Below are 22,565 nucleotides of genomic sequence, written 5' to 3' on the forward strand. Positions count from 1 at the left end.
TAGATACCCATGGTCACCACGTAAAACATGCAACAACAAAATTAGAGGACGTCTAACTTGTTTTTGCAGGGTATGCTTGGGATGTGATATGGCCAACAATGTGATCTGATATATTGGATGTATGAGATGATCATGTTGTAATAGATAATATCGACTTGCACGTCGATGGTACGGCAACCGGCAGGAGCCATAGGGTTGTCTTTAAACTAACGTTTGTGCTTGCAGATGCGTTTACTATTTTGCTAGGATGTAGCTTTAGTAGTAATAGCATGAGTAGCACGACAACCCCGATGGCGACACGTTGATGGAGATCATGGTGTGGCACCGGTGACAAGAAGATCGTGCCGGTGCTTTGGTGATGGAGATCAAGGAGCACATGATGATGGCCATATCATGTGACTTATGAATTGCATGTGATGTTAATCCTTTTATGCACCTTATTTTGCTTAGAACGACGGTAGCATTATGAGGTGATCTCTCACTAAAATTTCAAGATGAAATTGTGTTCTCCCCGACTGTCCACCGTTGCTACAGTTCGTCGTTTCGAGACACCACGTGATGATCGGGTGTGATAGACTCAACGTTCACATACAACGGGTGCAAAACAGTTGCACACGCGGAACACTCGGGTTAAGTTTGACGAGCCTAGCATGTGCAGACATGGCCTCGGAACACATGAGACCGAAAGGTCGATCATGAATCATATAGTTGATATGATTAGCATAGGGATGCTTACAACTGAAACTATACTCAACTCACGTGATGATCGGACTTGAGCTAGTGTAAGTGGGTCATGAACCACTCAAATGACTAGAGAGATGTACTTTTTGAGTGGGAGTTTAGCAAGTAATGTGATTAAGTTAAACTCTAATTATCTTGAACATAGTCTAAGTCCAATGTGAATATATTTGTGTTGTAGATCATGGCTCACGCGACAGTCACCCTGAATTTTAATACGTTCCTAGAGAAAGCTAAGTTGAAAGATGATGGAAGCAACTTTGTAGACTGGGCTCGTAATCTTAAGTTGATCCTACAAGCTGGGAAGAAGGATTATGTCCTTAATGCTGCGCTAGGAGATGAACCACCCGCTACGGCTGACCAGGATGCTAAGAACGCTTGGTTAACACGTAAGGAGGACTACTCAGTAGTTCAATGTGCAGTCTTGTATGGCTTAGAACCGGGACTTCAACGTCGCTTTGAGCGTCATGGAGCATATGAGATGTTCCAGGAGTTGAAGTTTATCTTTCAGAAGAACGCCCCGATCTGGAGGTATGAGACCTCTGATAAATTCTATGCTTGCAAGATGGAGGAGAATTCGTCTGTCAGTGAACATGTGCTCAAAATGTTTGGGTACTCAAACCGTCTAGCTGAGCTGGGGATTGAACTCCCGCAAGAGGCTATCACTGACAGAATTCTTCAATCATTGCCGCCAAGCTATAAAGGCTTTGTGTTGAACTACAACATGCAAGGGATGAACAAGTCACCCGGCGAATTGTTTGCGATGCTGAAAGTCGCAGAGTCTGAACTCCGTAAAGAGCATCAAGTGTTGATGGTGAATAAGACCACTAGTTTCAAGAGAAATGACAAATGCAAGAAGGGCAATTCAAAGAAGAGCGGCAAGCCTGTTGCCAATCCGACGAAGAAACCCAAAGCTGGACCTAAGCCTGAAACAGAGTGCTACTATTGCAAGGGTATGGGTCACTGGAAGCGCAACTGCCCCAAGTATCAGGCTGATAAGAATGCGGCCAAAGAAAAATCAGGTATATTTGATATACATGTTATTGATGTGTACTTAACCGGCTCTCGTAGTAGTGCCTGGGTATTCGATACCGGTTCTGTTGCTCATATTTACAACTCGAAACAGGAACTGCGGAATAGGCGAAGGCTAGCGAAAGATGAAGTGACGATGCACGTAGGAAATGGTTCCAAGGTTGATGCAATCGCCGTCGGCACAGTTTCACTTCAGTTACCATCGGGATTAGTTATGAACTTGAATAATTGTTATTTAGTGCCTGCGTTGAGCATGAACATTATATCTGGATCTTGTTTATTGCGAGACGGTTACTCTTTTAAGTCAGAGAATAATGGTTGTTCTATTTCTATGAGTAACATCTTTTATGGTCATGCACCCAATGTGAGAGGATTGTTCATATCGAATCTTGATAGTGATGCACATATACATAACATTGAGACCAAAAGAGTTAGAGTTAACAATGATAGCGCCATGTTTTTGTGGCACTGCCGCTTAGGTCATATTGGTGTAAAGCGCATGAAGAAACTCCATACTGATGGACTTTTGGAGTCACTTGACTTTGATTCACTTGACACGTGCGAACCATGCCTCATGGGCAAGATGACTAAAACTCCGTTCTCCGGAACAATGGAGCGTGCCAGTGACTTATTGGAAATCATACATACCGATGTGTGCGGTCCGATGAGCGTAGAGGCACGCGGCGGATATCGTTATTTTCTCACCTTCACTGACGATTTGAGTAGATATGGTTATGTCTACTTAATGAAGCACAAGTCTGAAACATTTTAAAAGTTCAAGCAATTTCAGAGTGAAGTTGAAAATCATCGTAACAAGAAGATCAAGTTCCTACGGTCTGATCGTGGGGGTGAATATCTGAGTTTCGAGTTTGGTGCTCACTTAAGACAATGTGGAATTGTTTCACAGTTGACACCGCCTGGAACACCACAGCGTAATGGTGTGTCCGAACGTCGTAATCGTACTTTATTAGAGATGGTGCGATCTATGATGTCTCTTACCGATTTGCCGTTATCGTTTTGGGGTTATGCATTAGATACAACTGCATTCACTTTAAATAGGGCACCATCAAAATCCGTTGAGACGACACCATACGAACTGTGGTATGGCAAAAGGCCAAGGTTGTCGTTTCTTAAAGTTTGGGGATGTGATGCTTATGTCAAAAAGCTTCAGCCTGAAAAGCTGGAACCCAAAGCGGAAAAGTGCATATTCATAGGTTACCCAAAGGAGACAGTTGGGTACACCTTCTATCTCAAATCCGAGGGCAAAGTGTTTGTTTCTAAAAATGGATGTTTTCTCGAGAAGGAGTTTCTCTCGAGAGAATTGAGTGGGAGGAAGATAGAACTTGATGAGGTTGTCGAACCTCTCATCCCTCTGGATGGTGGCACAGGGCAAGGGGAAACCTCTATCGTTGCGATGCCGGTTGAGGAGGAAGTTAATGATGATGATCATGAAACTCCGGTTCAAGTTCCTATCGAACCACGCACGTCGACGAGACCACGTGCTGCTCCAGAGTGGTACGGTAATCCCGTTTTGTCAATCATGTTGTTAGACAACAATGAACCTGCAAATTATGAAGAAGCAATGGTGGGCCCAGATTCCAACAAATGGCTGGAGGCCATGAAGTCCGAGATAGGATCCATGTATGAAAACAAAGTGTGGACTTTGGAAGTACTACCTGAGGGCCGCAAGGCTATTCAGAACAAATGGATCTTTAAGAAGAAGACGGACGCTGGCGGCAATGTGACCGTTTATAAAGCTCGACTTGTGGCAAAAGGTTTTTCACAAGTTCAAGGAGTTGACTACGATGAGACATTCTCACCCGTAGCGATGCTTATGTCCGTCAGAATCATGTTAGCAATAGCTGCATTTTTCGATTATGAAATCTGGCAGATGGATGTCAAAACGGCGTTCCTTACCGGTTTCCTTAAGGAAGAGTTGTATATGATGCAACCCGAAGGTTTTGTCAATCCTAAGAATGCTAACAAGGTGTGCAAGCTCCAGTGATCCATTTATGGACTGGTGCAAGCATCTCGGAGTTGGAACAAACGCTTTGATGAGGTGATCAAAGCATTTGGGTTTATACAAGTGGTTGGAGAATCTTGTATTTACAATAAAGTGAGTGGGAGCTCTCTGGCATTTCTAATATTATATGTGGCTGACATATTGCTGATTGGAAACAACGTAGAGCTTTTGGAGAGCATAAAGGATTACTTGAATAAAAGTTTCTCTATGAAGGACCTAGGAGAAGCTGCCTACATTCTAGGCATTAAGATCTACAGGGATAGATCGAAACGCCTGATAGGACTTTCACAAAGCACATACCTTGATAAAGTTTTGAAAAGGTTCAAAATGGAACAGTCCAAGAAAGGGTTCTTGCCAGTTTTACAAGGTACGAGATTAAGTAAGACTCAGTTCCCAGCAACTGATAAAGATAGAGAGCATATGAGCACCGTCCCCTATGCTTCAGCCATAGGATTTATCATGTATGCAATGTTGTGCACTAGACCGGACGTTAGCCTGGCCATAAGTATGGCAGGCAGGTTCCAGAGTAATCCAGCAGTGGATCACTGGACGGCGGTCAAGAATATCCTGAAGTACCTAAAAAAGACTAAGGAGATGTTTCTCGTGTATGGAGGTGACAAAGAGCTCGCCGTAAAGGGTTGCGTCGATGCAAGCTTTGACACAGATCCGGACGACTCTAAGTCACAGACCGGATATGTATTTATTCTTAATGGGGGTGCAGTAAGCTGGTGCAGTTCCAAACAAAGCATCGTAGCTGATTCTACATGTGAAGCAGAGTACATGGCTGCCTTGGAGGCGGCTAAGGAGGGTGTCTCGATGAAGCAGTTCATGATGGATCTTGGAGTGGTTCCAAGCGCACTGAATCCAATAACCTTGTTCTGTGACAACACGGGTGCCATTGCCTTAGCAAAGGAACCACGGTTTCACAAGAAGACCAGACACATCAAACGACGCTTCAACCTCATCCGCGACTACGTCGAAGGGGAGGAAGTAAATATATGCAAAGTCCACACGGATCTGAATGTAGCAGATCCGCTGACTAAACCTCTTCCACGGGCAAAGCATGATCAACACTAGAACTGTATGGGTGTTAGATTTATTACAATGTAATTCACACGATGATGTGAGGGCTAGATTATTGACTCTAGTGCAAGTGGGAGACTGTTGGAATTATGCCCTTGAGGCAATAATAAATATATTTATTATTATAATTCCTGTATCAAGATAATCGTTTATTATCCATGCTATAATTGTATTGAATGAAGACTTATATACATGTGTGGATACATAGACAAAACACTGTCCCTAGCAAGCCTCTAGTTGGCTAGCCAGTTGATCAGAGATAGTCAGGGTCTTCTGATTATATACAAGGTGTTGTTGCTTGATAACTGGATCACGTCATTAGAAGAATCACGTGATGGACTAGACCCAAACTAATAGACGTAGCATGTTGATCGTGTCATTTTGTTGCTACTGTTTTCTGCGTGTCAAGTATTTGTTCCTATGACCATGAGATCATATAACTCACTAACACCGGAGGGATTCTTTGTGTGTATCAAACGTCGTAACGTAACTGGGTGACTATAAAGATGCTCTACAGGTATCTCCGAAGGTGTTCGTTGAGTTAGTATGGATCGAGACTGGGATTTGTCACTCCGTGTGACGGAGAGGTGTCTCGGGGCCCACTCGGTAATACAACATCACACACAAGCCTTGCAAGCAATGTGACTTAGTGTAACTTGCAGGATCTTGTATTACGGAACGAGTAAAGAGACTTGCCGGTAAACGAGATTGAAATAGGTATGCGGATACTGACGATCGAATATCGGGCAAGTAACATACTGAAGGACAAAGAGAATGACATACGGGATTATATGAATCCTTGGCACTGAGGTTCAAACGATAAGATCTTCGTAGAATATGTGGGATCCAATGTGGGCATCCAGTTCCGCTATTGGATATTGACCGAGGAGTCACTCGGGTCATGTCTACATAGTTCTCGAACCCGCAGGGTCTGCAGACTTAAGGTTCGACGTTGTTTTATGCGTATTTGAGTTATATGGTTGGTTACCGAATGTTGTTCGGAATCCCGGATGAGATCACGGACGTCACGAGGGTTTCTAGAATGGTCCGGAAACGAAGATTGATATATAGGATGACCTCATTTGATTACCGGAAGGTTTTCGGAGTTACCGGGAATGTACCGGGAAAGAGGAATGGGTTCCGGGTGTTCATCGGGGGGGGGGGCAACCCACCCCGGGGAAGCCCATAGGCCTTGGGGGTGGCGCACCAGCCCTTGGTGGGCTGGTGGGATAGCCCAAGAGGGCCCTATGCACCAAGGATAGAAAATCCAAGAGAAAAAAAGAGGTGGGAAAGGAGAGAAGGACTCCACTTTCCAATCCTAGTTGGACTAGGATTGGAGGAGGAGTCCTCCTCCCCTTGGTGCGCAGCCCTTGGGGCTCCTTGAGCCTCAAGGAAAACCTCCCCTCCCTCCTCCTATATATATGGAGCAATTAGGGCTGATTTGAGACAACTTTTCAAAGGTAGCCCGACCACATACCTCCACGGTTTTACCTCTAGATCGCGTTTCTGCGGAGCTCGGGCGGAGCCCTACCGAGATCAGATCACCACCAACCTCCGGAGCGCCGTCACGCTGCCGGAGAACTCATCTAACTCTCCGTCTCTCTTGTTGGATCAAGAAGGCCGAGATCATCGTCGAGCTGTACGTGTGCTGAACGCGGAGGTGCCGTCCGTTCGGCACTAGATCGTGGGACGGATCGCGGGACGGTTCGTGGGACGGTTCGCGGGGTGGATCGAGGGACGTGAGGACGTTCCACTACATCAACCGCGTTCACTAATGCTTCTGCTGTGCGATCTAGAAGGGTACATAGATCGGAAATCCCCTCTCGTAGATGAACATCACCATGATAGGTCTTCGTACGCATAGGAAAATTTTGTTTCCCATGCGGCGTTCCCCAACAGCTAGTTAGCGTTCGACGTGTGGAGTAATAGTAGTAGATGCAAAAAGTATCGGTCTACTTGTTTTGGACGTGATGCCTATATATATGATCATTGCCATAGATAACGTTATGGCTTTGCGCGGTTCTATCAATTGATCGACAGTAATTCGTTCACCCACCGTCTACTTGTTTTCATGAGAGAAGCCACTAGTGAACACTACGGCCCCCGGATCTATTCACAATTATCATCTCAGCTTTCACTTTTACTTTGCTTTGCTTACTTTTTTGCTTTCAGTTCTCACTTTGCAAACAATCTGTAAGGGATTGACAACCCCTTCATAGCTTTGGGTGCAAGCTCTTTGTGTTTGTGTAGGTACTTGTGACTTGACGCGATCCTCCTACTGGATTGATACCTTGGTTCTCAAACTGACGGAAATACTTACCGCCGCTATGCTATATCAACCTTTCCTCTTCAAGGGAACACCAATGCAAGGCTCCAAGGCCGCGGGGGAATCCTTTGCATATTTGCCAAGGAAATCTCTATAGGCGTAGCCAGCAGCACCTACTACGGAAGATCTACCGTGAGTGAGCCTAGTCCTGTGTGGACCGAAGCCGTGGTGGAATAGACAAGGCCACTTCTTCATGTACCCCTTGTGGGTGGAGCCCTCCGTGGACTCTCGCAGCCGTTACCATCCATGGGTTGAAGTCTCCACGAACATGGGAGTACCATAGAGCCACCTATCGGAAGCATGCCAAAAATCATTGTGTCAACCTCTTCCGTTTGATCTCCTAAATTCTACTCCTTTACATGTGCAAAGTCTTTACTTTTCCGCTACCATATATGTTGACTAGCATGTGAAGGGTGTACTAGACTTGTTAGAACTGTTGAATTTCTTCCTTCCTAGAATTTGAGTTAGGCTAGGAATTTTATCTTGACAAGTAGTCTATTCACCCTCCCTCTAGACACATCTTCTATTGATCGTACAATTGGTATCATATCAAGGGCTCCAAAACTTTGGTTTAATAACCGTTGGAGGAAGATGAGTGTGACTGGTTCTGGGATTTTTAGTTGTAGAGTGCCTATTTTTGATGGGGAGTATTTTGGAAAGTGGAAAGATGAAATGTTTGATATGTTTGATGAGTTCCATTTGTGCAACTATGTTGAATATCCCTATGCGCCTCCCAATGATCCCATACATCCTTCTCACGATGATGAAATTGATATGCTTCACAATCTTAACACTCACAATCTAATCATTAGAGGATTACCAAGAAATGTGATGAACCAGTTACAAAACTTTGAGTGTGCTCGTGCCTTGTGGACCGATTTAGAGAAAAGATATCCAAATTATCCCTTGAAAAATCTTGATACCATTATCCACAAATGCATTGCTTTTCACGAAATGAGGCCAACCGATCCTAATTTTGATAAATGTCTATTTGAGCTTTGTGACATCATGCGTGCCAAAGGAGATGTCATTACTATTAACAATATCATTGTTGAAACCATTCAAATGCATAAACATGAACATTGTCGTAGTCAAAATTCTGATGAAACTCTTGTTTCTTATGAGGAAACTTCATCCAATGAAGATTATGTGGAGCATGGCTACTAAGATGAAGATGAGGGCTTTGACATCGAGTATGAGAAGACCATGAGGAACCTTAGTCTTACGGCGAATCTTGGAGACTACATCGCCGGTGGAAAGGAGTGGTTCTCGACAGTGGATGCACCGATCACATGATCGGAGATAAAGACATGTTCCATGAGATCACACCAAACTGTGGACCTCGAAGGTGTGTGACTTTTGGAGATAACTCCAAAGGTAAGGTACTTGGTCTTTGTAAGGTGGTCATATCTCATTATAGTTCCATTCAAAATTTCATGCTTGTTGAATCCCTTGGCTACAATCTTCTTTCTCTATCTAGACTAGCACACTTCGGTTTCAATGTGCTATTTACGAAAGTTGACTACCGAGTGTTTCGTAGCGACAACCATAACATTGTCTTTACTGGTTTCCGTAGAGATGATCTATACATTGTTGATTTCTCTAAGATATCCAAAACCCGTACATGTATTATTACAAAATCTTCTAATGGCTGGTTATCGCATAGAAGGTGAGGACATGTTGGCATGTGTAATCTTGACAAACTTATCAAAGGTGATCATATTCTTGGTGTTAAAGATGTTAGCTTTGACAAAGATAGACTTTGTAGTGCCCGTCAAGCAGGAAAGCAAATTGGTGGAAGTCATCCCGCGAAGAACATCATGACTACTAGAAGACCACTCGAGCTGCTTCACATGGATCTCTTTGGTACCAATGATTACAAGAGTCTCGGTGGAAATTCTTATGTTTTAGTCATTGTTCAAGATTTTTCTAGATTTGTGTGGGTATTATTTCTTGATGACAAGTCGCGGGTGCAAAAGATCTTCAAGAAATTTTCTCGAAAAGCTCAAAATCAGTTTGAAGTGAAGATCAAGAAGGTTCGGAGCGACAATGGAACGGAGTTCTAGAATACGAATGTGGATACTTTTCTTGATGAAGAAGGTATCTCCCATGAGTTCTTGGTGACGTACACACCTCAACAAAATGGAGTTGTTGAGAGGAACGACCGAACACTCATAGAGATGGCGAGAACGTTGCTTGACGAATAAAAGACTCCAAGACACTTTTGGGTAGAGGCCTTGGAAACAGGTAGACATGCCATAAACCGACTCTACCTACACTAACTTCTCCGTAAAATGGCATACCAACTACTCACCGGTAACAAACCCCAAGTTGGATGCTTTCACTTATTCGGCTCTATGTGCTATATTCTTGATAAGGATCGTCGCTCTAAATTTGCTCCTAAATCTTATGAAGGTTTCCTACTCGGTTAGGGATCAAACTCTCACACTTACTGTGTCTACAATAACTTCACTCAAAAGTTGAAGAGACATTAGATATGATGTTTGATGAGACTAACGGTTCGCAAGACGAACAACTGCCAAATGATGTACGCGATAAGGAACCTCAGGAAGCTATGGAAGACTTGTCCATTGGCAAGATTCCTCCCATAGAGGTGAAGGAAAGCACTTCATCATCTCAAGTGGAAGCTCCTACTTTGCGTCAAGGCGGACCACAAAATGACATGGAAGCATCCACAAGAGGTACACGACATGATGACGAAGAGGAAGAAGAACATCATAAGGATCCACCTCACCTTCCTCAGCACCACCTCAAGGAGATGACAATGTCAATTACAACGTGCAAGATAATGATGATGAAGAAGAAGCTCCACCATCCAACAAGAAGAAGTTGTCAAGAGTTAGAGCAAGAGTGGATTGAGATCATACGTTGAATCAAATCTACGGTGACATAAAAAACCAGGAGAATCTCTCGCTCTAAATCTCGTTTAGCTAACTTTTGTGAGCATTATTCTTTCATCTCTACCATTGAACTTTTGAAGGTTGAAGAATCCCTTCAAGATCCGGATTGGGTGAATGCCATGTACGAAGATCTACACAACTTCGAGAGGAACCAAGTATGGACAATTGTTGAAAAGCCCGAAGGCGAGAAAAACATCACTGGTACAAGATTGGTGTTTCGGAACAAGCAAGATGAACATGGACAAGTTGTATGTAACAAGGCGTGTCTCGTAGCCCAAGGATACACGCAAGCGGAAGGTATGGACTATGGTGATACTTATGCTCGTTTTGCTAGACTTGAAGCCATTCTCATTCCTCTAGCTTATGCAAATCACCATGATATTACTCTTCACCAAGTGGATATCAAAAGTTTTTTTTTTCTCAATGGAGAAATTGAGGAGGAAGTTTATGTTAAACAACCTCCTAGATTTGTGAACCCTAAGAAACCTGATCATGTATACAAACTTCATAAATCTTTCTATGGACTTAAACAAGCCCCTAGAGCTTGGTACAGATGCCTAACGAAGTTTCTTGTTGAAAAAGGTTTTGAGATTGGTAAAATTGATGCAACCTTATACACAAAAAGAGTTAATGGAGAACTATTTGTTTGCCAAATATATGTGGATGACATTATCTTTGGTTCTACTAGCCCACATTTTAGTGAAAAGTTTGGAAAGCTAATGTCAGAGATGTATGAGATGTCCATGATGTGTGAACTGAAGTTGTTCCTTGCTCTGCAACTCAAAAAATCAAGAGAAGGTATGTTTACCTCTCAAACCAAGTACACCAAGGACTCAATCATAAAGTTCAACATGCAAGAATGCAAAGTTATGAGAACCCCCATGCCTACTAGTGGACGTCTTGACCTGACTAAGGAGGACAAACCAGTTGATCGAAAGCTTTATCGATCAATGATTGGTTTATTGCTCTATTTATGTGCCTCCCGTCCTAACATCATGTTGAGTGTTTGCATGTGTGCAAGATACCAAGAAGCACCAAAAGATTGTCGTCTATTGGCTGTGAAAAGGATACTGAGATATCTCCTACATACACCAAACTTTGGCATATGGTATCCCAACGGATCTTCTTTTAATGTTGTTGACTATTCCGACTCGGACTATGCCGGAGACAAGGTTGACAAAAAATCCACCACGGGTGCATCTCAATTTCTTGGGAGATCTCTTGTGTCTTGGTTATCCACGAAACAAAACTCGGTGTCCTTATCTACTGCCAAAGCTGAATACATTGTCGCTGGATCATGTTGTGCACAATTGCTTTGGATGACTCAAACGCTTAAGGATTATGGCATTCATGTTAGAAAAGTTCCATTATTATGCGGCAATGAAAGTGCTGTTAAGATTGCTAGTAATCCTGTGCAACACTCTAGAACAAAACACATCCAAGTGCGACATCATTTCATTCGTGATCATGTTGGTAAAGGAGATATAGAAATCAAGCAGGTTCGTATTGACAAACAATTAGCTGATATCTTTACCAAACGACTTGATGAGAAAGTGTTTTGTCATTTGAGGAGTGAGTTGAACATCATTGATGCTTCAAACCTGAGCTAGACTCATTCGAATGCATGCATTGGCATGGGCTTGATTGCCCATTCCATGATGCCATTGATATGGCTATCTTATATCTTGGAAAACTATGCTCCCTTGTATTGCATCTAACATTTCTTAGGTACTTGGAAGAAATACACTCCACAAGATTGGAATCAACTCACATCAAAAGCAATCTTGACAAGGCCAAGTATCAACAACCTTTTCTTCAGAGATGGAGGAAGAAGACAACAAAATCATATCCTTGACAATTCTATGATATTGAATTCCACTCATGTCATTTGGATATATTATGGTCTTCCTTGCATGACTAGCCCTTTTAGGTGAAAAGTGAACCAAAAACGACATGGATAGCTCCCAACTCAAGATGATCTTCATCAACTTTGATCATCCACAACAAGTTCACCTACATGCCACATCATCAACATCATTCGAAGGTATGTACTCATATCCTTGATAAAGCTTTACACCAAATCATGAGGTAAATCAACTCAAGTGATATGAATACATTGATATGCTTAATAAAAAAATGGTAATCCCATTTTGCGCTTAACGATGAGTATGACCTATGATCAAACATCCTTGCTTGACTCCTCAAGTCAAATACTCTAATATAGGTGACCTAGTGATCACCCCTACATCTAGATCAAGATTATTGTATGGTTCACATTTGTCATTTCAAACATTCTGGGAACTCTTTAACTCTCATCTATTTGTATGTACATTTTCAAAAATCTAAAAAAAATTGCTACTACTTTATGATTTTCTTTTACATTTGTTTCACAATTGGTATCTTATACAATTGGTATCTTGAAACAATTCTTCGATTCTTATCTACCTATTTTTAGTTAAAGAGTTGATTTTCATTGCAACTCGGTCTCACCAATATGGGAAACTTGGTCCAACTGATTTCTCCCACATGCCCTATTCTCATTCTCGGTTCTACGGAACCAATTTTCCTCGCTGACTCCAATGTTATAGCTGCCTTAGCTTTTCTGATATTTTCTTTTGGATTTTTGCATTAGGGGGAGAAAGATTATCAATGATCCTATGTTTCATTGCCTCCTAACATCTTATTGAAAATTTTATAAGACAAAATCCATTTTAGCATTATTTTTTTTGAAGGGGGAGAAAACTTCTCTTGGGGGAGAAAAATCTCAGTGATCCATACAATATAAGAGGGAGAATCATCAAGGATCTCTAACTTAGGGGGATATAGTTCCAGGAACTCTTATCCATATCAAAAGGGGAGAATAAATTCAAGGAAGCCTTATAAAAGAGAGAAGTATCTAGGATCCCTTTCTCTCAATGAGCCCTTACCCTTTGACCTTTTTGGAGATTAATGCTAAGGGGGGAGAAATATCAAAGCTTAAAATGAACCTATTTACAGGGGATAAATATCACCAAGAAGCTTACACAAAAGGGGGAGAAATACCAATAGGGGAGATATGTGTTCCTAAAGGAAGGTCTACCTAAAGGCAAATCTACCTAAAGGGAGATATATCAAACCTTACACATTAAGGGGGAGAGATATAAAATTGTTTTATTGGTTTGAACTTATCTTACCCTACCTACTCCTAATATCCACAATGCTATGATTCAGGGAGAGGGGAATTTATTACATATTCATCCTTATGGGAGAAAGTTCTTATTTCTCTTGGAGACATATCTATCATCAAATATTATCTTCAATATGTCTTCAATATCTTGGTACTTTTGAAGCTCCCTGCATCTTTACAATAGAGTACTCTTGCGTCATGTAACATTTGTTTTCCCAAGTGTACTCCTATGTTAAGACACTCAAGATCCTCAAGGTAAGTATATGCATCATACCCTTTTTCTTGATGATCTCTTGTTTCTTGCACATATTATTTGCAAGAGTAAATATTGAACATGGAAGCTCTTCATTCACTCATGTTTGATGCATATAGTCAGGATGTACATGACTTGTCTTGTCCTTCTACATTGTGTGGGCCCATGCATTCCAAAGCAACTATCCTTTAAAAGGGATTGCAGACACTTAGGGGGAGCTTTACAAGTCATGTATCTTTCAAAGCTGACATATTATAATGCTTATACTTATTTGAAGCTTCGATTGTATGTTGTCATCAATTCCAAAAAGGGGGATATTGAAAGCACAATATGCACCCTTGGTGGTTTTGATAATTCATGACAACAAACATTGTCTCTTGGAGTAACACTTTTACATAGATACTTCAGGAATAGTCCATGGAGAGCATTGGATAAAGGTTTATGTGGATATGCCCCTTGATGCAAGAAAGGAATAGGTTGTCTCAAGCTTCAAGCTACTAGACTCTTCATTTTATAGTTATGAGAAATCACTTTTATGTCCATAAGAAAGCCAATACTATTAAAAGGGGGCGAGGTAGTAAAATGAATTGGTTTCTCAAGTGCTCAAAGTTAGCCACCAAAATACTCAGTCATTTTTCCCACATATCATTCTGTCCAATTCCACATACTCAAATTCGGTGTCACCAACTTTCATATTTCGGACCCACCAAGTTTGACCTCAGATAGAAACCCTAGCCATTCCCACCAAATCGGTACAACCGAAACCATACCAGTGCTACAGAGTTCAGGGTAACCAACTTTATGTTGCCTCGGTACTCAAAATCAGAATATCCGAGTTTGAGTATTGGTGCCACCGAGTTTGTTCATCCGACCGTTGGCCACATTTTCGGTGCCAGCGAGTTGTGTATATAGGTCCCACTGAGATTCAAGAGTTACTGCCTTTTTTGTGAATCGGTACCACCGAGTTTGCCACTTTAGGTGTAACAGTTGGATTTTGTCTGCTGCCTATATATACCCCTTCACCCACCTCTCATTCGTGGGAGAAGCACTCATAACACTCACTTAATTGCCAGATCCATTTTCTGAGAGAGAACCACCTATTCATGTGTTGAGACCAATATATTCCAATCCAATCATTTGAAACTTGATCTCTAGCCTCCCCAAACATCGTTCCACCAAAGCAATCTCTCCTACCAATCCCTATTCTGTGAGAGAGTGATTTTGTGTTGAGGATACTATCTTTTAGAAGCACAAGAAAACAGAGTTCATTGATATACCACATCTATTACCTTTTGGAGGGTGGTGCCTCCTAGATTGGTTAGGTGTCACTTGGGAGCCTCCTACTTCGTGTTGTCGAGTTGAACCAAGATGTTTGTAAGGGAAAGGTATCGCCTACTTCATGAAGATCTACCATGAGTGAGGCTAGTCCTGTGTGGATGGAAGCCATGGTGGAATAGAGAAGTCAGCTTCTTCATGTACCCGTTGTGGGTGGAGCCCTTCATGGACTCTTGCAGCCGTTACCCTCCGTGGGTTCAAGTCTCCACTAACAAGGATGTACGATAGCACCACCTATCGGAACCATGCCAAAAATAGTTGTGTCATCCACTTTGCGATTGATCTCCTAAACTCTACTCCATTACATGTGCAAAGTCTTTACTTTTCCGCTGCCATATATGTTGACTAGCATGTGTAGCGTGTACTAGACTTGTTAGAACTGCTGAATTTTTGCCTTCCTTGAATTTGAGTTATGCTAGGAATTTTATCTTGACAAGTAGTCTATTCAACACCACCCCTCTAGACACATCTTCTATCGATCCTACAGCCCGTAGTACCTAAATACAATCCATGGTTGGCTTGCCCGATCACTTTCGACCACAAGGATCATCCGACCAACATTTGTCATGGAGGGTCGGCCACCCTAGTCCTCGACCCCATCGTCGATGGTTTCCACCTCAATCGAGTCCTCATGGATGGAGGAAGTAGCCTTAATCTGATTTATTCGGATACGGTGAAAAAGATGGGCATATACCCATCACTAATCAAACCAAGCCGCGCTACCTTCAAAGGTGTGATTCTAGGCGACGAAGCCTGCTACTCGGGCACGATAACACTGGAAGTCGTGTTTGATTCTCCCGACAACTTCCGCAGTGAGGAATTGATCTTTGATATCGTCCCCTTTCACAGGGGATACCATGCACTGCTGGGCCAAATAGCTTTTGCCTGCTTTAACGTTGTACCCCACTACGCCTACATGAAGCTCAAAATGCCCAGACCCTAGGGAGTCATCACGGTAAACAGAAATACAGAGAATTCTCTCTCGACCAAGGAGCACACGCCCGAACTGGCAGTTGAATGCCAACACGAGAGCGACACTTCAAGCCACAGGCCGGCAACGAAGGCGCAGAGGAAAGGCAAACGACACGAACACCGACAAGGCATGTCCCCCGTCAACACAATTTCACCCTCCAAATTCCATGGCCAGCCGTGGGAGCAACCACCAGGGATTATGTCATGACGTCAATCGAGCTATGATCCAACACACTCCTATGAACCAAAGGCAGGGCATCATGAAGAGCCCAAAGGGTCCAGCTCCTCCTTTTCATCACTAGCTTGTCAAAGCCCGCTATTCAAGGTCCGCATGCTGACAACAACTTCTAGGGATTATAGAAAATAAGTGGATGTGTATAAAAAAGGGTGGACGTCAAGTCACTCATGTAAGGTCACCGGGAAAAGTTGCTTTAAAAACTTGTAACAGCTCCCTTGGCATTATGAGTTATAAAAATTCATCACATGCATTATTCCAAGCACTTTTGTATACATACACTTTATGCTTGTCGGTGCTGAGAGGTCGAAATTATGTTTTACACATGCCAAAGTGCTACCGATCATAGACCGGGGCTTGGATGGTAACACCACCCTGATTAGTATACCGCCACTGCTTCTTAAGTGTCCGGTCTCTCGGGTCTTACATTATATGCATCGGTTCTGAATTATGTGTTGGGTCTACTGTTGGGTTGCCCTCATTGTGTGCTTACCTCCTTACGTTCCGCTAGTTCAGCTAAGGGCTAAAGGGAGAACCACTGTGATTGTATTGCCGACTATTTTGGCTAAAAATACCTCCATGGAGAAAGCCGAAAACTGACCGCCATAATAAGCGAGAACTGGTCTGCAACCCGACTACCATCAAAAAGCATCGGGGCTTCCGATCAGCCCCATAATTTCAACTCCTAAGGCTTAGTGAAAGAGATAAAACCGCATGTCTGATTGCCTCATTTCCTTCGCCCACTGCCACCTTCGGGCGCCGACTCATCAGCTAAGGGTAACAGTGTAATGAAACACCCTGAGTAGTATCTACTTGGGGGCTAAAGCCAACGACTGGTAACTTTCAGATTAAACCGACCAACTGATAGGAGTCAAAATAATACACAAAGCACACATGCTAAACATTATAAATATAAGTTGTTCTGGGGGCACATGATAATACAATTACCCGAATATTACATCTTTCGAGCACTGGGCCTCTATAATCGGAGCACCCTCCATTGTGGAGGGAAAATACAGCTCAGGGTGTGTGTGCTCCTTCTCGGCTAGTGGAGGCGCAGTCGCCATCGTCAGGGGTTTCATCCCCGGATGGTGCACCATGGTTGTCGCAAAGGCCATCCTAGATACTTCTATGCAGATGGAACGCTTCATGGCCTCAATTGTTGGGAACGTTGCATGGGAAACAAAAAAATTCCAATGCACACACAATACCTATCCATGGTGATGATCATCTACGAGAGGGGGGACTGAATCTACATACCCTTGTAGATCTTTAGCAGAAGCGTATATAACGTGGTTGATGTAGTGGAACATCTTCACGGTCCAAATTGTAACCCGTCCCGCGATCTCATCATGATCCGTCCCGTGATCCCATCACGATCCTTCCCGATCTAGTGCCGAATGAACGACACCTCCGCGTTCAGCACACATACATCTCGATGATGTTCTCCACCTTCTTGATCCAGCAAGAGGGGGCAGAGAGGTGGATGAGTTCTCCACACGGCGGTGTGGTGGTGGTAGTGGTGGTGCTATTCCAGCAGGGCTTCGCCTAAGCACCGCTGAAACTAGAGGAGAAACGGATCTAGAGAGAGAGGGCAGCACATGGCTGTTTTCTGTTGTGTCTAAAACCCTCAAAACCCTTAGTATATATAGGAGAAGAGGAGGGAGAGGTCTGCGCCCTAGGGCAGCCCTTTCTTCCCTTGCACAAGGAGGAGAGGAGGAGTCCTCCTCCAATCCTATTTGGAGTAGGATTCCTCCTTCCCACTTGGAAACTCTTTCCACCTTGTGTTTTTTCCTTCTCAAACATTATGGGCCTTAGTGGGAACTTATTCCAGCCCACTAGGGGCTGGTATATCTCTTCCCACAGCCCATGAGGCCCCCTGGGGCGTGACACCCCTCCCGATGGTCCTCGGCACCCCTCCCGGCACTCCCGGTACACTACCGATGAGCGCGAAACTTTTCTGGTGACCAAAACAATACTTCCTATATATCAATCTTTACCTCCGGACCATTCCGGTGCTCCTCGTGATGTTCGGGATCTCATCTGGGACTCTGAACAACTTTCGGTCACCAACACCTATAACTCAACTATACCGAAACGTCACCGGACACTACAAGAAATATGTCAACTAACGACCTTCAATATTGGTCACCGAATGGTCACTGATTTCCATTTGCGACCTTTTTACGACCAAAAACAAACGGTCGAAAGCTGATGGTCTCTAATGAACTATAACGACTTTTTTGATGGATTGGTCGTAGGATTTGACGACCAAACGAAAGCATTGAAATTATTTTGGTCACTGGCAATCTGCCCACGCCACGTCGGATCTGACATGGCAAGCTGACGTGGCATAGAATTAGCCCGGTCCAATTTGGTGTTTTAAATGGGCCGAGCCCATTAATCCAGACCATTTAATGTTTTTTCTCTTTATTTTGCTTAGCTGCATGGGCCTGGCCCAATAATTCCCAACATTTTAGCCTTTTTTATTTTGGGTTGTGGCCTTTTACTTTCTATTGATTTTCTTTTTTGGCCATTTTATTTTTGTACTAGTCCCACTAGTCACATCGGTCCCACATGTAATGCTGATCTCATAATTCGTATCGACACCATAAATTTTGTAATTTGTGAAAAATTTTGTGAGGTTTCCATTTCATAGGTATACAAATCACATACGAAATCAATATTTTGAAAAGATCACAGAACAAATGAAATTCGTCAAAAAACACTAAATTAGTCTATTACAATCTTTACACTACTAGAACTCAAATATGCCTACTACAGCCTACTATCACAATACATGATATGCTACTCTTTGCATATAGGCTTCATGACTTCACGCTTGGCTTCACATTTCACCTATGCAAAAAATAAGAACAAAATAGTAGCCAATGAGGGAACAAAATAGTAAACAAAATAGTATAATATGTACAGGTTGACGGTACTAATCGATGAGAACCTTTGGAAGAAGACGTTAAAGCTGAGGATGGAACCTAATTAATCAAGTTATTGTGGAAAACACAACACGTAAATAGTATGACTAACACTAACCAATATGTGTTTATGGAGTGACTAAAATATTTTCACTAGCTAGGTTTTTTTAATGTATAGTATACTGACCTGTGAAACTTTAATTAAATTGATCATAGAAATAAACAGAACTATAATAATGAGTTCATTCACGCATGTCAAATTTTAAGCACCAGCAAAACAGATCTAAAAAAAGAGACCATGATCATCATGCATAAGGATTTTTAATGGGGAATGGTACTTGTTGTCTACAAAATCATGATCATCATGCATCAGGTTGACAAATATTCATTAGAATACAGACTCCAACATGAGGCATGGGCTACAGGAGCAAAAGTTGTAGTACTAGTTCTATAATAAATCAGATTATCCCCTAGGAATTTCAACAAAGGCACATTCTGGGACTTGAGAACATATTGAACAAATTTAAATTGATTTGTTAAGCTACAACAACAACAATTGTACTTGTACTGCTGGAATAAATCAAACGACCTACAAATCCATTCATGAGCTGAACTGAAAAAACGCAATGAACTGAAGTTCAATCCAGGTTATATAATCATTACATTCATTCATTTATCTCGGTTTGTAATTGTGTAAAATACGGTAGGATGACACTGGATGCAGGTTTGTTCATCAAACAAACCAGCTTCTCCACTAGATTTAACATACATAAACTCCATGAAACCACATGCAGGTAGCCTCAAGCAACTCCTACATGAACATGTTTGAGATATGTTAGAAATGAAGGACATGCAAGCTAAGTAACAACAATTAAGCGACACATTCACCATGCTTGCAGGGGAGCAAAAACTTGTGCCTTTTTCTCGTTGAACGAGAATACTCTCCCGGCAATCCAACTAATCCCAAATAAACCGATGCTTGTTCAAACATAAAAGAAGCTTCACCTTCTAGGCCCTCCACTTTGTCAGATTGCAGCGATACAGAGACCTCTACCTGGATTGCACAAGACAAAGATTAGATATTGATGATTCTTCATGTAAGGTGAGATACAAGAAACTAATTGAATTCAAAATTACACTATCATTACGGAAATGGGACTAGAGTACAACAACAACAACAACAAAGCCGTTAGTCCCAAACAAGTTGTGGTAGGCTAGGAAACGGGACTAGAGTATCACAAAGAATCAGTTCATATACCACCAGTTGCTGGCAGAATTGTAGAAAGGAGACTACTAAATCTAATGATTAAATCAGGAGCTCCATAAATAGTCCAGACAACACATGTGTCACCAACATCAACAAAGTCAGGCAGTAGTAGTACTAAGAGGCTAAGATATTTGTATCACTTGTTATAGCTCCATGAAAATTACAGAAGTACATCCAACATAAAAGAACTAGCATGCTCACAAGGGATAGTGAAAACGATTAGCCAATAGTTTTCATGCACCTCCTGTTCAGGTGTCCAAAACGACAGCAGAGGTCTACTCTAATATTCTGATACAGTTAAGGGCACACGACCATTTGCTTTTGAACAAGTGCCAAGTCAAGGCATAATGACAAACTCATATCTGATTATTACAACTAATGGTACTGCATATCACATCTTAAGCTCTAATTGATGACATAGTCATAGATTATATAGTATGAAAAGAGTCAAAACTTGTCCCACATATCATGAGTACACTTATAGCAGGCGTAAATGCAAAGGGTGGTCTTCCTATGTGGAATAACTTGTACAAGTAGAAAGCAGGTTCAATGGAGCTCATGCGGTCCTATGTGACGACCGTCCAGAATAGATATGTAAATCAATTTTGGTGTATAGAAAATAAAGTGCACGCTCAATACGTATATGTAAAATTTCTTACAATGGATATGTGAACTTATCTTACAAGGATGCCACGAACATGACAACCACCAGGACAAACACACGAAAAGTGGAATTAAAACGAGCACATGATGGTGCCCCTGCTACTCCGTTAACTACTCAGAGAACATAAGTTTACGAGTGTACATCTGCTGCGTCACTTGAGCATCTCCTATAGGTCATCATATATAAACAGAGCAAAGCAAACAAATCAGCCTTAATCGACCCACTGGACTCGGATCACAAACCATATGTGAGCATCTTTAGATTTCAGCAAATGGGGCGAGGCTCACCGGGGCGTAGAAGCTGAGCATCCGGTTGGCGTGGTACATGGCAGAGGAATGAGAATCCATCAGTAATCAGGAGAATGCGTGAGGTTTCCATAAGCGGGAGGAAGGATCCATGTGCCTATCTATCTATGGTTGGTGGATCGGCCTGAGTTACGCGGGCGGTCAACGAGCCATTCGTACATAGTAGATCTCTCCAACACCGCACGCATTTGAGTGGATCTCGAGCTAGCGAGCAGAGAGGGAGAGGGAGACGGAGAGCATTGACGGTACCATGGGATGACGGGGTCGGAGGTGGAGGCGCGGCGGGATGCGGGGAAAATGATGGTCTCCAGGACGCGTTTGTTGAGGTCGCGGAGGATCTCGACGAGCGGGCGCGTGATCCCCGATGGCGCGGCGTCCAGCGGCACCACGTAGTTGCCCGTGGAGGCCGTCGCGGCCACCACCACCCTCCCCCTCCCCCACCGCTCTCGCACGCGCACGCGCACTCGGCTGCAGGGGAGCGGCGAGGAAGCGAGGGTCCGCGCGAGGGAGGCTGAGGAGCAGGTGACAATGGATTCCATGGAGTGACATGCCGTGGTCATCGATGGTGGGGTGGGGGCTGCGGCGGATCGAGATCTGGGAGGGAGATGGGGATCGAGGGGAGAGTTAGGGTTCCAGAGACAGTGGAGAGATAGATGGGCACGACGGGTTGGGTTTGGTGGGTTTGTTGCGGTGGGTTGGATGGACGGATGGATGAACAGATGGATGGGTGCATGGATGGACGGATGGTTGAAATGTCATCGATCCATGTCACAAATGTTTCCACCAATCAGAATAAAATTGATGTAATTTTATTGTTTTCCTTTTGTTTCTCTTATATTTTACCCTCTTACCCTCTTATATTTTGTTCAAATGATTTCATTTTTTCATAAATGTGCATATTGCAATGACAAGCAATGTTGTTTTCTCCTATCACAACCAATTCCACCAATAAGAATAAAGCATATGCCATTGTATTTTCCCTATTGTTTTGCTTTTACTTTTTCACATGATAAAATCCAGATATGATCTTTTGGAATAGACAAGCTTGCATCTTCGAATTACAAACAATGTTGCCAAAGGGAATTTTCATTTTCTTTGCACGAAAAATCCATTTTCCATTTTTCGAGTGTTCAAAGTGAGTTTTTTGTGAAGGACCTACCATATATTTGTTTCAAAATTGTACCAAATCATTTTTATAAAATACTAGGTCATATTTAATGAAAAATTTACAAAATGGTTGGTTGTTAAAAGCTTTTATCTACCTCTGGTGAAAAAGACAAATTGCCGCCGATTCACTAGGAAGCCGGTCAAA

The 22,565-nt window shown here is 42.7% G+C and overlaps 1 protein-coding gene across 1 annotated transcript; it reads right to left on the reverse strand.

Moving 5' to 3' along the window:
* Positions 1-21,205: 21,205 nt before the first annotated feature.
* On the reverse strand, positions 21,206-21,792 carry LOC123408676 (DNA repair RAD52-like protein 2, chloroplastic). Its single transcript, XM_045101732.1, has 2 exons — positions 21,503-21,792; positions 21,206-21,272 (listed from the first exon to the last, which is right to left on the reverse strand). Exons 1-2 carry the CDS (start codon positions 21,790-21,792, stop codon positions 21,206-21,208), a joined length of 357 nt encoding a protein of 118 aa, XP_044957667.1.
* Positions 21,793-22,565: the final 773 nt, after the last annotated feature.

The sequence above is a fragment of the Hordeum vulgare genome, chromosome 7H (genome assembly GCF_904849725.1).
Source record: "Hordeum vulgare subsp. vulgare chromosome 7H, MorexV3_pseudomolecules_assembly, whole genome shotgun sequence".
Classification (NCBI taxonomy): Eukaryota; Viridiplantae; Streptophyta; class Magnoliopsida; order Poales; family Poaceae; genus Hordeum; species Hordeum vulgare.

Excerpts from the sequence above, each read along its gene's own strand:
- LOC123408676 (XM_045101732.1), bottom strand. The coding sequence starts at position 21,792 with ATGGAATCCATTGTCACCTGCTCCTCAGCCTCCCTCGCGCGGACCCTC. Across the intron at positions 21,273-21,502 it reads TCCGACCCCGTCATCCCATG|GTACCACGCCAACCGGATGC; the intron begins GTACCGTCAATG and ends TTCCTCTGCCAT.